Source organism: Sabethes cyaneus, chromosome 1 (genome assembly GCF_943734655.1).
Source record: "Sabethes cyaneus chromosome 1, idSabCyanKW18_F2, whole genome shotgun sequence".
NCBI classification, from domain to species: Eukaryota; Metazoa; Arthropoda; class Insecta; order Diptera; family Culicidae; genus Sabethes; species Sabethes cyaneus.
In genome coordinates this window covers 57,664,345-57,680,368 of record NC_071353.1, presented here as the reverse complement: position 1 = coordinate 57,680,368, position 16,024 = coordinate 57,664,345, and the positions used below count along the sequence as shown (strand labels likewise).

At 38.8% G+C, this 16,024-nt stretch overlaps 1 protein-coding gene across 1 annotated transcript in view; it reads left to right on the top strand.

Annotated features, from left to right (window-relative positions):
• The window catches only part of LOC128745717 (hemicentin-2), a 131,108-nt gene extending 115,597 nt beyond the window's left edge, over positions 1–15,511 (top strand). The window contains exons 6-9 of the mRNA XM_053842796.1: positions 8,223–8,344; positions 14,737–14,917; positions 15,071–15,244; positions 15,308–15,511. Coding sequence (XP_053698771.1) covers positions 8,223–8,344; positions 14,737–14,917; positions 15,071–15,244; positions 15,308–15,511 — 681 coding nt within the window. The remainder of the gene's footprint in view (positions 1–8,222; positions 8,345–14,736; positions 14,918–15,070; positions 15,245–15,307) is intronic.
• The last annotated feature ends 513 nt before the right edge of the window (positions 15,512–16,024 follow it).

Here is a 16,024-nt window from a genome sequence, read left to right as displayed (position 1 = left end):
CCTAATGTGCCGCTCGTGCTCACGACCGATTGACAGCTCGTGAGCTTTGGCTTTGCAGGCGGGATGTGCAAAAAGTTGCTATAAGGCTGTACACTCGCGAGTGTGTAGGTAGCAGAATATATGCACACAGTACCAGCAGTTGTTTGTCGTAGGCTTGCGTGAAGTAAGCTTTGGATTCTATGCTTCTCACTCTGCACTCTGCTTCTCATGCTCGCCTGAGATTTTCAACGTTATCTAAAACAGATGTACAAGTAGCTGAAAGGCAAAAGAGGCCTCTGATGAAAGGGGAGGTGCGAACTACGGAAATTCCCGTCGCCGGTAGAAAACTGTTTAAACTTCTCATTCGGTACTTGACTACAAGAGACGTGGACGAGACACAATTTGTGTCTAAAAATAACACCATTCCGCCAGTGATGGTGGTACACTAAACTGCTATAACGCGCGGATCCCTTAGCTTGGTGAAACGAAATGAATTACAAACCTTGTAAGTGTTGCTTCAATGACTTTGCTTCATCTAATTTTTCGCTATTTCCCCTTCACGTCTTATTCCACTCTATGATACTATAAAACACATTTGATTCCATTACTTTGACTACTATTCCCTCCGTTTATTGGAAAGACTACCGTTTTTAATGCCTAACCTCATTATAAAGTTTAAGTCAACAAACATGAGGTTAAGCGTATACATTCTCTTTTAGATTTGGCCCACTCACACAACTTATAACAGTCGAAATGCAAGATAATTACAGCCGCTTTTACTTATTTGTACCTTCCCCTCCCCTTTTTAGCGACCACTCTGCTTTTGTCAACCCCCTGTGCTGATTTACTTATGTCAAGAAAGATGTACGCCAAGTTTGATGAAGAACAGTCAAAGCGTTACGGAGTTATGGCGCAATACGTTAACTTTTATATACTTAAATCTGTTAAAACCCCACATATTCAAATGATTTATTTGAGATAGATATCCCCTATCCAGTTTTTCGTTATTATGCACAGAAAATCACGTTCTTTCAAACGCAATCAGCCGATTTTAATTCTGCTTGCGTCTTTCTAAGATACTAACATTTGAAAACGACCAATTTTTATTGCAAAATTTAATATAAGTGTAGAAGTAAAGTAGATATCCAGTTTTTTTTTTTGCGAGAAATGTAAAATAAAAAACTTATGGAGAAAAATCGCAAAGTAGCAGGGTCACCCTAACTTGATTCAGGCGTATCGCCCTAATATGGAAACGGTTCGTGATAGAGGCATTCCGTCTTCTGCAATATTACTCAAAATACTTCAAGCTAGAAAATTGCTGAAATGTATATCGCTCTATCTTGTTTTGTTTTGAAGATAATTTCTGGATCTTGGTTAATTTAAGGGTCGCCCTAAAATAGCTCATGCCAAAAAAAGCGGCATCCTGAATCAACGGTTTGTTGCTAACACGTAAATAGTCTAGAACCAACGACTACTGAGTAAACAATTTATTCCGCCTAATTTGGCCTTCTGACCATAGTGCACTGGATTTATTCTTGCCTATAGTGGTAAATTCCGTTGACGCTCCAGCTACCAATGTTGGAATGGCATGTCTGCTGACAGCTGTCAAACAAGCTCTTTCAATTCGGCTTTCAAGGTATTGTTATCATGGAAAGGAGGAATATATATCCATGTGCGTTTTTTTGTGCGGTTGTTTCCGTCGCACTGTCGTCCGGCATCCTTATGACGTCTTTGACTCACCGTAGCCTACAGAGACTATAGATTACAGAGGCGCCGAGACACTCAAAATCCGCTAAATTTTGCTACAAAACGAAGAGTACCATCATAAATAAAGGTAACTCTCCGCTTTCGTTCAAAATTTAGCGGATTTTGAGTGTCTCGGCGCTTCTGTTATGTATAGTCTCTGTACCGTAGCCTACCGACTTTTGCCAGATGTACGATGAAAATCTCTCCAAGCAGTGCCTGTAGCTCGTAATCCGTGAGAGGCGCGCGTTTGTTTCTTCTCAGCCTCTTCCTTTCATGTTTTTGGGCTACGACGCATTTGGTTTTCACCCAATCCTCCTGAATAGACACCACTTTCAGTCTGATGAAGATTATCTGCGCCGTCACAAGGTTGCTGGGTATGATGTCAAAATCATTTGCAAAGCCTAGGAGTAGTCTACCCTTGGTGAAAATCGTGCCTCTCGTTTCTATGTCCGCTCGTTGGATCAACCCCTCAAGAGCGATGTTGAACAGCAAGAAGGATAAGCCGTCATTTTGTCTCAATCCTCGCCGCGTCTCAAAGGAAGACGCGAGTGTTTCCGAGATGCGCACGAAACACATCGCTCGATGCAATGTAGTTTCTCATTAGGCACGTCAGTTTATCCGGATAACCGTGTTCATGTATTATCTGCCATAGCTGGTTTTGATGGTATCGTATGCTGCTTTGAAGTCAATAAAGATGTGATGCGTGGGCACATTGTACTCCCAACATTTCTACAAGATCTGTCGGATGGTGAATATTTGGTCCGCAGCGGCGCGAGGCCCTATCAAGCTCGCTTGATAATTACTTACAAAATTCTGTGTAACAGGATCTGGGAGTGTACGTTGTAGGCGGCATTTACCACCGTTATGCCGAGCTAGTTTCAGCAGTTGAGTCGATCAACCTTTTTGTAGATGGGACAAACTACTCCTTCCATTCATTCCTCCGGTAGCTTCTCCTCCTTCCCTTAGAAATTACCCAGTGTAGAGCCGTTGCCAGCGTTTCTCGCCATGTTCATAAAGCTCTGCCGGTAGGCCGTTCTTACCAGCAGCGGCTTGGTTGGTCTTCAGCAACCTGCTTTCTTCATTGATTTCTTGTTGATAAAGTGCTGGGACATTACTATCTTCCATGAGCACTCCTTCCGTTTCACCTTCTTGTGCAATTTCGCTATTGAGATATGCATCGAACAACTGCTTCCACCTATCGATCACCTCACGCTCGTTTGTGATTAGATTCCATCCCTCGTCCGTCACACATCAGGTGTCGGTGTGTATTCCTTACGAGATTGGTTCACCTTCTTGTAAAACTTGCGAGTGTCATTATTTTGAAACATTCTAATTCGTCATGATCTCGGTTCTCCTTTTGGCGCTCTTTACTGCTCAGGATCATGTTCAACTGATTCTCCCTAGTGGCAATGCTCAGATAATGAACTGCACGCCGTATAGGCAAGTTACATTACACTTCCGAACGTTGAATGCGATGATAATAGGCGTTCCATCCATCAGCTATTTCAACTTCATTAACTTCTCTATCTGTCGAGTCTGCCTTACCTTACCTTACCTTCCTGCCTTGTCGAGAGTACCATCATAAATTAAGGTAACTCTCCGCTTTCATTCAAAATTTAGCGGTTTTTGAGTGTCTCGGCGCCTTTGTAATCTATAGTCTCTGAAGATTGCTACCACTGATAAATGTTAGAGTTCTGAATTGAGAGACTGGCCATGGCAACTCAGTAGCTCGCGAGAACTTGTCATCATTAAACCAGCGACACACGTTTCACGTAATCAGGGGGCCGTTCAATAATTACGTAAGGCCTTTTTCCTCATTTTTGAACCCCCCCTCCCTCCTATATAAGACTTTGTAAGATTTTGGCCAATCCTCCCTCCCCCCCCGTAAAAAATCTTAGTAAGATTTTTTGAAACATCAAAATTCAAGTTTTATTTAAAAAGTTAGACATTGAAAGAATATTGAAACAGCTAACAAAGTTCAAACAAGTTCATAAAAACCAAAATTCAAACATATTCATAAAAAAACAAACAATATCAATTATCTGTTGTAAATCCCTTTATGGCCCATTCACGAACAGAACGTATATCAGCATTGAGGTTGTCGATAAATGTTGGTGTATGCTCAGAAACTCACTAGCGTTCACTTAATTCGCATTGCTCCAATCTAAATCGTCTGAACACGTGTCCTCGTCAAGTAGTGAACTTCTTTGCCTCTTCTAGATGACACGCGACATGGTCTTAGGGGCCGTGCACTAATTACGTAAGGCATAATGGGGGGAGGGAGGGGTTCCGCGAAATCTTACAAAATCTTATTTCGGGGGGGGGGGAGGGGGGCTTAATCATTTCTTACGTAAGATTTTCACACGCGAAAAAATTATGAAAAAGTCACATTTTTAATAGCAACTCATGTTATTTGTAACAAAAATTTTTAAATTGATGAGTTAAGTTGTGAAGTATCGAAATATTTCATGCTGTAAGGAAATACGTAGCAACCTGCTGAGTATTTTAGCCTTGCCCACTCAAGGATACAGCAGTTGGCCTTCTTGTTCCAGAGCCTCTGTCATCGGTTTATGCAATTATTCCAATATATTTCGTTGCAATTGCCTATCCCAATCCCGCAAGGCAGTCGCAATCCCTTATGATATCATGATTTTGTTTAAAAGTAGCTTACTCAACTAATGTATAGCTGCACCAATGGAACAAGTGCTTGATAAGCTACTATACAACAAAAATGTTTCTTGGGATGTATTGTTCTTCTGTTCCCAAAGATCTTGCCTGCCGCATCTGACCAGAGTGGGGTCAATATTTTGCTTCAAAGGAAATCGCGGATGATCATTACAGATCTGTACATTAGACGCAACTCAGTGCGTGTCGTTGGTTTAGTGATGCGAGTTTTTGGGTGACATGGACAGTCTCTCAATTCAGATCTCTAATAAATGTAACTGATATTGGAAGAAACCCAGTCGCTCACTCTCGCACTAGAACTATTGTTCGTACTGATAATAAAATTTAAATGGCCACTCGCAGTAACACTTTCCCTTTATTGAATATCAAACTTGCGTCTCTTGTTTTTGATCAAATGTCCAACTTGCATAAATCGCACTACTTACTATTTAATCCTCCGGAGTATGAACTTTATTACCAACAATGACACACAGAATTGGTTGTCCCCAACCATTCCAAAATTATGTGTCTCAATAAACAAAATCGACACGAATGTAGAAAGCGTGTTTCAACAATTTTGTCGATAGAACGTGGGAAATTCACGAAAATATCAAACTGTCGTAAAATTTCTCACATTTTCGCCTCGTAACCTGTTCCAGCTGTTTTTCTTTTTGCAGCCAAAATTGTATTGCAAGCAAGCAAGTGATGAATACAAAAAATTTCTATTAGTCTTCCGCAGATAGGTTTGTCTGAATATCACCTCCGTTAGAGAGGATGTGAGAAAATGAACACTTGTGTTGCATAGAGCGCCCGTCCATCGCAGTTTTGGAGGCTCGTAAAAATCGTTTATTTGTTTTCGACTCACTCAGCTCGATTAACTGCAGGGTGAAATTGAAAGAGGAACCAAAAAATGCATAAAATAGTACTAAAAACAGTACCAAATTACGATGGAAGAAAGCAAGCAGGTTTTGTAGCTTCAACCACCAGTGACAGGAGCCACCCGGACCGATACAAGCGTGAATATTTGATATTTTCTGCAACCACTCTCGGGTGGAAATTGTGGTTCCTAGAGGCGAGCATTGTCCCGTTAAGCTTCTATAACTAAAATGTATGGTAGTAAAACTTGTGCAACATAAAAACTGAGATGAAAAGACACTTTGCTGCTCTTATCTTTGAATAAGCTATCGAACCTTGCAGAAAAAATAACGCAACAATGAGGCTATCCGTATTTGTTGGTAATTTAGCTAAAACCGAAAGAGGTTATCTACGAAACCAAGAAGGGGCTAGTACAAATTGCTCGTTTTCCTCAGGTTGTGTACGATTTTTGGCATATGACCATTGTCATTATGTTTAATTCAACCCGGTAACAATGTGACAGCTTCCATACAAATCAAACGTACCTAAAACTGCTGGTTCATGGTTCACGACAGATGTTTGAAAGCGGCGTAAATATCGAAGAAAGAGTTTATTATCATTTGTTTTGGCAAAAAATCCCTTGTGCATATAAGATCTGAATTGGTTTATTATTTCAATAGAGTATTTTACGAACTGACAACTTTATGTCAAGTACCAAAAGGTTTCCGTGGTAATGACAATAGCAGCATAACTGGTTCTTCTGTCATAATAACATGCTCTATTTGGTTCTATCATGTAACAGAGTGTTTTTTGTACAACTGCAACGATCTCTATTGCTTGGATTTACTCTTGAATTTTGCTTAATTTGTTCTGTTAACGACAAAATTGATCCAGCAATCATAAAAGAGCATTTCATTTTGAATTGCGCAGCGGATAACTTTCATTGAAACAAGCTATATTTAAATACTTTAGAGCAGACAACTCGTACACAAGAGTGACAATCTTGTAATAAATACCACTTTTTATCTTGTAAACAAATCAATCAAGCAACCCACCAAGAATTCAAACAGTTTTACCGAAAACATGAAACAATGCTGAAATAATCAATACGCACTTTTCAAATCGTTGTCCAGTCCAGGCAGCCTTTTGCGTTCACATCTAACGTAACAAAAATAAACATTTCCTTTTGAAATCGAAGGTGCGTCAATTTTGAACGGCACGTCAAAACGATCGTCGCGACATTTTTGACACTGGCGGGTGTTATGGGAAACTGTTAATAACTGTCACTTTGTTACGGGGTAGGTTTAATTTGTTTTTTAATTAAAATATTGACAAATATTCACAAAGACATACAGAAACAACAAGTACCTACAAGATTGCTCTGAACATTTCAGAATTTTTCTTACAAGTAGTACGGACTTACCGTAATAAAGTCCGTACTACTTGTAAGACAAATTCTGAACCAAAATGGGAATCGAAAACTTACCACATAATCTCTATTCTATAGGGATTAAACTCTTAAACGAGTTTAGCTGTAAATAGGTTAGATTGAACTGAAACTTTGTCAAAACTATTCAAAATGCCCCTGGTTGAATCAATGCTATCCGTTTTGGAGAACTAACGGATTGATAATGCAAACAATTTGTCTAAATAAATCAAATGTAAATTTCGCTCGATAATCAAAATTCAATAATATTTTACTAATATTTATACAAATCTCGCGCTCAAAACACAACAAATCACATCGCAACTCCACCTCGAATGCTCAAACTCGCCGCCATTTGGCTTCTTTGGAAAACAGAAACTTTTCTCCAAACCTCTATCCATGCAGAGAACAAAGATTGATTGCTTTCTCAATCGAATTAATAGTTCAACGATGTAATTAACTCGGCCACAGAAAACCAGCATATCCCATCGGCAGATTATCCCGTGCAAAAGCATATTTCCCCTCACAATCAATTAAACTGAATAAATTGACTTCGGCAAAGTAGTTAAATTTTACTGTTATTACCATTTACAATGTATACCGCCATCACACATACACCGCACAAACACACAGTAAACCTCTCTTTCTCCTTGTCTGTGCTAGAGAATGGTACCTACTAGTGACTGCCGCCTTTGTTCGCTGAATTATAGTCTATGCGGAATAACTTTATATACAACCCTTGTTGCTATTACAGTTGTTGGCCGAATAATGTGGACGATAAGGTGGTGCAACGATTTTCGTCTGACTTCGGTTTAAGTACAAAGAATACAACGCTACATTTCTTGGCGAAAAAAACTTCAGCAAATTTTTATGCAATATGTAACGTAGAATGTGACAATTTCACATATTAATTGGTTAAAGGATCGCACTTTTCAACTCATATTTGTCGTGAATTATCCTAACATGCGCAGGTACTTCGATGTAGCAACCGAACAGTGAATGGCAAGTTTTTCACAGCAAACAAAACTTTTCATTTTCAAAAGCGGTCCAGCTGTGGTTAAGTTGTTTTACCATTTCGATCATTCACTTTTTCGCAACTACGTTTGATTGGAAACCAATTGGTAGTGGCGGTCATGATTTGTACATAGTTTTACTGCAATGAGCTGATAATGATTGGATTGTGCAATTGGTGTATTTATCGGTCTCCAACGGACAGTCTTTGATAATTTCATTCACCAGTGAACAAAACAGTGTTCTGAATTTCCAAGCCACTGCTGTTTAAAAAAAATCTCTTTTTGCTCGTTTAATCAAACATAATCCGGTCTATCTTTTGATCACAGCTTCCAATTGTATCGCTGCGAATAGCTTCACGAGCGCTTCATTCGCTAGCCAATTTGTACTGAACCGCGTCAATTTTGCGCTGCTCTCAAAACCACATTGTACAGAACCTACCTTATTCAAGAGCCACCATAGAAGCCTTTTATCTCTTTTCAATGTTATTCAACATTTTTCAGTTCTTTCACTCTATTTTGTCTCTCTGCTCTATTTCCAGGTTTCATGGTATCAAAACTCATTTCCGATTCAGCCGACCGACAGGCGGACCATGTCATCGAGAGGAAATCGACACACGCTGACCATCCGACACGTCCAGCAGGAAGACTTCGGCAACTATAGGTTAGTTTCCGTTCCAGGACCAGTGTCGACGCCATATCACTGCCACAGCGTTTCGTTCAATCTAGTTTTATCGGAAGGCTCGTCTGCGTGTCTTTTTTTTTTGTCGTTTACAACTTTCAGTCCAATCATAACCACTCGCTTTGTCATATTTTCGATCTGCATCAGACCGACGCTACGGGGATGTAGAAAAAGGGAGTAATTCTACATTAGATTTGCACTTAAATATGGTACCTTACATATCAAAATTGATAAAATGACAATCAACGAATATCGGTCACAAAGATTATTTTGCTTTGATTATGAATTTCTATAATGTTTTTCTATAATAATAGTTTTCTACAATGTTAATAGTAGAATATCTAAGCGTGTAGGGCGCTACATCTCTGCGACTCTGCGTATTAGCGCTGGTAAGTGGAAATGCTTATCAATTTAGGGACTATATTGGCTCGTTTCATTATACCTGATTTTTATTCTCAGGTATAATAAATCCAAGTTTGTCACGTGGTTTTCAAGCCACAGTAAATGTCACATGTGCAACCTATGGTTGTTTATGAGTACCATTACCATTATATTAAATTTATAAAAAAGTATATCATATATCTTAATTTTCGTAATTACTGGCTACACAAGAAATTTTTCGAATATCCAGGTTAGTCTCACATAACCGGTGCTTACATACTGAGTGTTGTTTCCTATGGCATAATGAAGCCACTTCAAATAGGTACCAAAAAATACGAAAATAAATAGCATATTTAAGTTAATACATAATTATGATCAATTATAGCACAGTTATAACACATCATAAAAGAGCAAATAATAGTACGTGAGACAAAACTTGTCGTATGAACCAGAGCGCTCACACAGAAAATATTTATTTTAAATAATATATCCAAAATCAAAAAGTGCATACAGCTATGACTTATAACCCAAAGACAATAAATAAGTGCAAAGACAGAAATAATTGAAGAAGGTCACTTGAAAAATCACAAAACAATAACATCAATGAATGGGAGGGTCCAACCGGGTACTTGTGACGTTCCCAAGGTTAACCTTGGGCCGGCTAACAACACATTGTGAATAATGAGCGGACCCTTCTCGTCACCTATTAGGGTCATTCTGCATTGGGAGAGCTTACTTAACGATCGATTCATTTGATTTAGTTTCTGGAAGGAGATTCTTAAACACCCCTGATTCGTCCAAATAATGTTGCTTGCCGACCGATTCCCTTTTTTACAGGAGCTGGTTAATCTCTCTCTCTCTCTCTCTCTCTCTCTCTCTCTCTCTCTCTCTCTCTCTCTCTCTCTCTCTCTCTCTCTCTCTCTCTCTCTCTCTCTTCTATCTCTCTCTCTCTCACACACACACACACACACTCTTGCTCTTTCTCTCACTCTCTTGCTCTTTCTCTCACTCTTTCGTTCTTTCCCTCACTCTCTTACTCTTCCTTTCACTACAGTGTTGTGTTCTTTCTCGCTTCCTTTCCTTCCCTCTTTACCTCTCTTTCCCTCTCTTTCTCTCTCTCTCGATCGCTCTCTGTTTCTCGCTACTACTACTACTACTACTAAACTACTAAAACATACTGCCTAGATTGACGTTCCACATCGGCTTTCGATCCATGAAATTTGTCTTCACTGAAAAATCAGTGACTATCAAAGTCTCTATTAAATATTGAGTATCATTTTACGACAATACATGTTTCCAATTTTTCTTCTGACGTAAGACTACGTCTTTCTGGAAGGTTGCTGATAAAGGGTCTCTATGGTAAAATTGCAACACACTCAAATTGCTTTAGCTTTTGAACCGTTGGGTAAAATCAATTGAAAATTTGCTTGGAGAAAGTTCAAAGTGCATTGTTTATACTGTGTGAGTCTTTTTATCAGGTGCGAAAAGATATGAAAAATGCCGCCAAAAGAACAGCTCATTTGCGAAAAAGTTCTGCACAAGTACATCGAATATCAGAATTTGTCACATCGCGCCATCGGTAAAAAGTTGGAAATCCCAAATTCTATCTACTGCAAAGGATAAGTTTGATGTTCCAGAGAACCTGCGAAAACAGAAAATGTCGAATTTTGCCAAGAAATTCTTGATTTGGCAAGAAATTTGTTCATGTGGAAAGCGGAGTACACCTTTCGCGACCCCAGATACCGTGAACATAGAAAGGTGTGTATGAAAGAGTGTTTCCAAAAGCGTTTTCTTCCTCTTCTGAAGTCTCACAACTGTCCTACGACCTACAGGTAGGATTGACTTCATGCCATTGTGCAAAGTCCGTGCTGGGGTGGCATAAGGCAAATAATGTCGATTTCATACCGAAAGATCATAACCCCTCAAATACGCCGGTGCTGCGGCCAATCGAGAAATACTAGGCTATTATGAAGCAAAATATTCTGAAACATCCTAAAATATGTTTTGACTACGTTGAAGAAATGAAGAAAGTATGGGTAAATGTGCAAACCATGTCGGTTTTAAGGTTGTGCAGGATCTCCTGGATGGGGTTAAGCGGTTAAGACCAAAGTACCGGCATTCGGATACGGAGGCGAAATTTAAGAAAATAAAAACGCTAAAACTAAGCTTAATCGCTTCATTTAATGCCATGAAAGTTTGATGATAATCGGATAAAAACCCGAATTTTGCGAATTAATTTTATGTGTGTGCCATTTTACCGTGGGGGTCATTCCAAAAAATAAAAAAAAAATGCGAGCATCACGAAAACATGATAGGTTTTGAGAGCGAATAACTTTGCGGTTTCCAGATCAATTTTCAATATTTTTGCGTCGATCGATCGGAAAATCTTTTAAGCCGCTACTTCAACAACGAAATTCAGTTATGAAGCATTGTCCAACTGTAAATCCTTGCTTCATGATTGATTGGAAAAGACAAAGTTTAGATGTGTTTTTAGAAAAAAGTGATAGTATCTCCCCGTCCCAACTGTTCGAAGATTTTTTTACGACGATTAAACCTAGACCATTTTGCTGTTTTACTTGGAAAGTGCGCCAGAAGAAATGACTAAACTGCCTCGTCACAACAGGTCGAATATTCCTTACGATTAGACCGAGACCAATTTGATATCTTTGCTGAGCAAAGTTTGCTCGGCAAGTGCGCCGGAATAAGTGATTTCCCAAGCAACAATGTGAGTTTTATTGTACTCTTATGGTGGTCTTCAAGCCTAATTTTGGTCTTGAATGCCATCATAAGAGTGCCATAAAACCCAAAATGTTACTCGGGTTGATTTTGTTAAATTGCTTCCGTATGCACATATTCGCCAGGGGCAATTATGATTTTTTTTAAGTTTGATTGAAATATCTTCACGTATTAGGGCTCAAAAGTGCGCGAGTAATTAGCTTACAATAAACAGCAAATTTTTCTTACGTTTTTCGAATAAGACCAAATATTTGACGTAATGACATAAACGTAAAATTTTTGTTGTATGTTGAGACACCAATTTTAAACCCCCAAGATCCAGATTTCGCCATTGCTGAGCTCCAGCTTTCGCCATGCCTGGGCTCCAGTTTACGCCACCCCTAGAAGCATCGTTTGCATCTTGTTCTAGACTGAACATTCATTTATATTTATATTTTTTTCACAAAGTAGAATCAATATTAAGTTGGACAGGGAATGTGCTCAGAACGGCTGCTTGATATTCGCCAAAGGCGGTGCAATCTGAGCAATTTCAATCTGAGGACGCCAACTGAAAATAATGCCATTTTAACTTATATAACCGTTAAGGGGGCATAGTACTTTTTCAACTTAAAAAAATCGAACTTTTTTTTATTGATTATTTCGAAAGAAAGATTCGAATGTTTCAAGTCATTTCAATGAATTCCAAAAATTGACAAAGTTACAGCTATTTGTACCGCGCATGTCTGGAGCGATTACACGGCGAATAAAAAGTTCAACGTCGTTTTTCTCGAAACCAGGTTTTGGAAGTCGGTACCATAAATATCTCAAGAGCGGCTCGAGCAATTCTCATGATTCTTTTTTTGTTTTAAAGCCAACAAAATTATCTAGTGTTTGACCCATCCTTTTTTGATATTACTATTTTTGTATTTTTTAGAAATGTTTAAAGTTAATTTTTTCGACTAAAAATCTTATTTTTATGTTTGAATGTCCGCCATTTTGTTATGCGTTCGCATTTAAAAAAAGGATGGGTCAAACACGAGATAATTTAATATACTTTCATGTCGTTTTGGTATTTTTCAATTCGGATAAGACCCTCAGCGCCAATCCATGGTACCGCAAATCATGTTTTTTTTTTCGAACGATCATGTTCAGGGAGCCGTAGGGGAGAGGGGAAGAGGTTCACATATGCAAACAGAATTGTAAATATTAGTATAAAGTGCAATGTTTGGAATGCAAAAAACCCGAATCGACTCGCTTTTCGCGTTATCGAGAATAAAATATTTGAAATTAGGCAAAAAATATGGTGCAAAATGTACTATGCCCCCTTAAGAGTATGGAGTCGTATTTTATTGTTTCAGTATATAACTCTGTTTAAGTCAATGAATATGTTATGCTAATTATTGTAAACTATAACAACAACAATAAAACACTCGTGAACCGCTAGAGTGGCGAAAACTGGTGCTGTAACCCTACTACTGAACTGTAAACTGTGAGTTTGTTAGACATAAGTAAGTACCCAGTGATTTATATCTATTCTTCTCCGCTGGGTCTTTAGAATATTTTCAAGTCTTTCGAATGACACATTGATTAAACAAGCAGATGAAATCTCCAAGCCACTATCTGCGAATAGTGGGATTGATAAAAGAGAAGAGCAGGTATTGGTGAACGATGATGAAGAGGAAGACGCTATGCAAGTGTGCCCCGGTTTAGGGATGGAAGAAAAATTGGAGAAGATACTGTAGGAGAACAGGGCAGTCATTATACTGGAAGCTACAGTATCGGGATTATTGAAAATAATTAAAAGCGAGTTTGCTTACTATAAATGTGAAAAAACGAAAAGTAAATTCCTGGCAATGCGATTTGAACCGTTCGTTAGACTTCGATGGAAGCAGAAGTTTTTCAATTGTTGGAAATGTTGGCAACAAAATCCATTCTAGCAAGGCAGAAATCGTTAAGCGTATTATATCTGCATAATTCAAGAACATCAACATTTCCATTGATTCTGAATAATCTGCTAATACCTATATTTTACCAGTATTACCGGTATTTTCTAAACCAATACTGAAATACTGGCTTTTACTAAAAGCGCCAAATACCGACAGCCCTAATTAGGTAGTAATATGAAAACCACAATTTAGACATCAAGCATTCGTTTGTGTCTTGAGATACAGATCCTTCTACTTTTTACGAGAATCGTCGTGAATGAGACTTTGTTAGCATCATAGGATGATCAATGGTGATTAAGTTGTGACTGACCCCCACTATGAAATCCTTCTGCGTTACACACCGAGCGACACCAAGCGACAAACTTGTTTTATTATTATATCTTTCGTGTAGCCGTCATCAGTGCAACATATACGTTTATGAATTGTGATATTGGAAGTTTTGCCCAAGGCTAAACGCGGTCTAAAGGAAACACCGCGCTAGAACTGTTGCCAGGATGTTGTAAACAAACATGTTGTTTACATAACTATCGCCAAAAGTAACTAAAGCTTTATGATTTCTAAATAATTTCTTCCAATAATATCAATATTGACCAGACCCGGAAAGAGTATTTCGTTTTGAGTTGCGCGGTTATCCAGATCCACTAGATATTATAGAGATGTTTTCTGTATTCCACACTTCATATTCGCTGTCGAGTAAGCAGTACTCTTGTATATTACTATTCGTGAGCGCAGTGACAAGCTTATACAGGAAAACAAATATATTCAACTATGAGCAACCATGTTCAAATTCATTCATTTTAACGATTCATTTAAAAGTAAATTTCTTATGGCATCCAATATTTTTTTATTTTCGGCTGTCAAATTTAGACTCTAAATAATTAGTATGATCCACAGTGATAACAAAATCGTTTTAAAGACATTTTTTTTTCATTTCGCCAAATAATCTAAAAGGTAACCCTGGAATCAAATTGCAAAAACGCCACTGTTGCAAATCAGTACCATACCCATAAATTCTCCTACGCTGCTTCCCGATGTTTCACGCAAAACTCGATTAGTGCATTTTATGAAAACGAAATTTCATTCTCCCTCATGCCATACGCCATTTCCGATTGCATACTCATTAGTACGTTTTTACGTTCCAGTGTTTGTTTGATGTTCCAGTTTTTCATACCTTAACTATTCGTCACTAATATTTCTGCTGGTTCCATAAATCGATATTAAAATAGAACATGTCTGTGGAAAACTGTGGCTGGTGAATAGCATACTGACCGTTTTGCACTTTTGCAAGTTTTATGTTTACTGACAACGAACAAATATCACTCTTTATTCAAGCTGCGTTGCGGATAACACCCTTGGTCGATCGAAAAAATACATGGAAGTGTCAGGTCGTCCAGGACCAGCCGAGTTCGTGTCACCACCGTGGAGCCGCTCGCCCGACAGCTACAATCTGACCTGGAAGGTGGAAAGCTATCCGCCGCTGCTCGAGGTTCGTCTGCTTTATCGGAAACTGATGGTGAGTAATAAACAGTCACTCCGGCACTTGTGCGTATGTTTGTGGGTGTTTACTTTATTGTTATATTGCAACATAGATCATGATAGCAACTCAGTTTATTGTGCAAGCAACTGGCGTCATTTTATTGTAAATGAAATAATGTTCCATTCTCAGATGAACGAAACATTCCAACAACCTGGTCGATGGCATGATGTCATTTTGACACCTTCTCCACGACCAATCTCGGAACCACTGACACACGTTATGGCATTTACTCTTCGCGGGTTGCTTCCCAGTTCGGTGTATGAGTCCATCGTACAAGCAAAGAATCGCTATGGATGGAACGAGGTAAGTTTTATGCGCCGATTGGATCAAAGAACAATAACCGTTCTACCGACGTTTCTTCCACAGGTCAGCGACATCTTCCAGTTTTACACACAGCGAATATCGTCCGACATCCACTCGGAGGAAATGCAAGTGGCCAGCTCCACCTCACGGAGTGGTGCCGCCACACTACATCGGATCCAGGCAGAAAGCAGTGTCAGCTGTCTGATGATGACGGCAACCGTCGTCTGCTGGCTGCTAGTGAGCTACAATCTACAACGAAATCTTTAAAAATATTCTATGAGAGGTTAAGATGCAACAACAAAAAGTAGCAGATATGTAGTAAAACCCACCCTCAGTCATTGCACCGCTGTCTCTGTATATTGGAATTCCTGACTCCTTCTAAGCTGCATTGAATTCTTACTTCAGCTCAGTGTTGGTTCCTAGAGAAACACAAAATATGTTTTATTATCAGGAAAAAAAGCTATTTTTCTCCAGTGCTCAAGCAGTGACCTATTTTTAATAACTCCTTTAGCTATGATGTAAATGAAAAAAAATCTTAAACACAATTCAAGGTCAATCAAAAACCAAATTAGGACTATAGTCCTAATTAACCAGAAAAAGTAAATCTAGCTGTTGAATAAGCTGGACGCAAAAAAGACGCAAATGGTAAATATATACATCGCATTTTAGATATTATTTCTAGTTTTCAACAGAAGCACCTTGAAAAAAGGTTCCGATGAACCAACAAAGTGTAAAGAAAGTTTGACCCCCAACTTCCGCATCATCCCCGGTGAGTGTTTC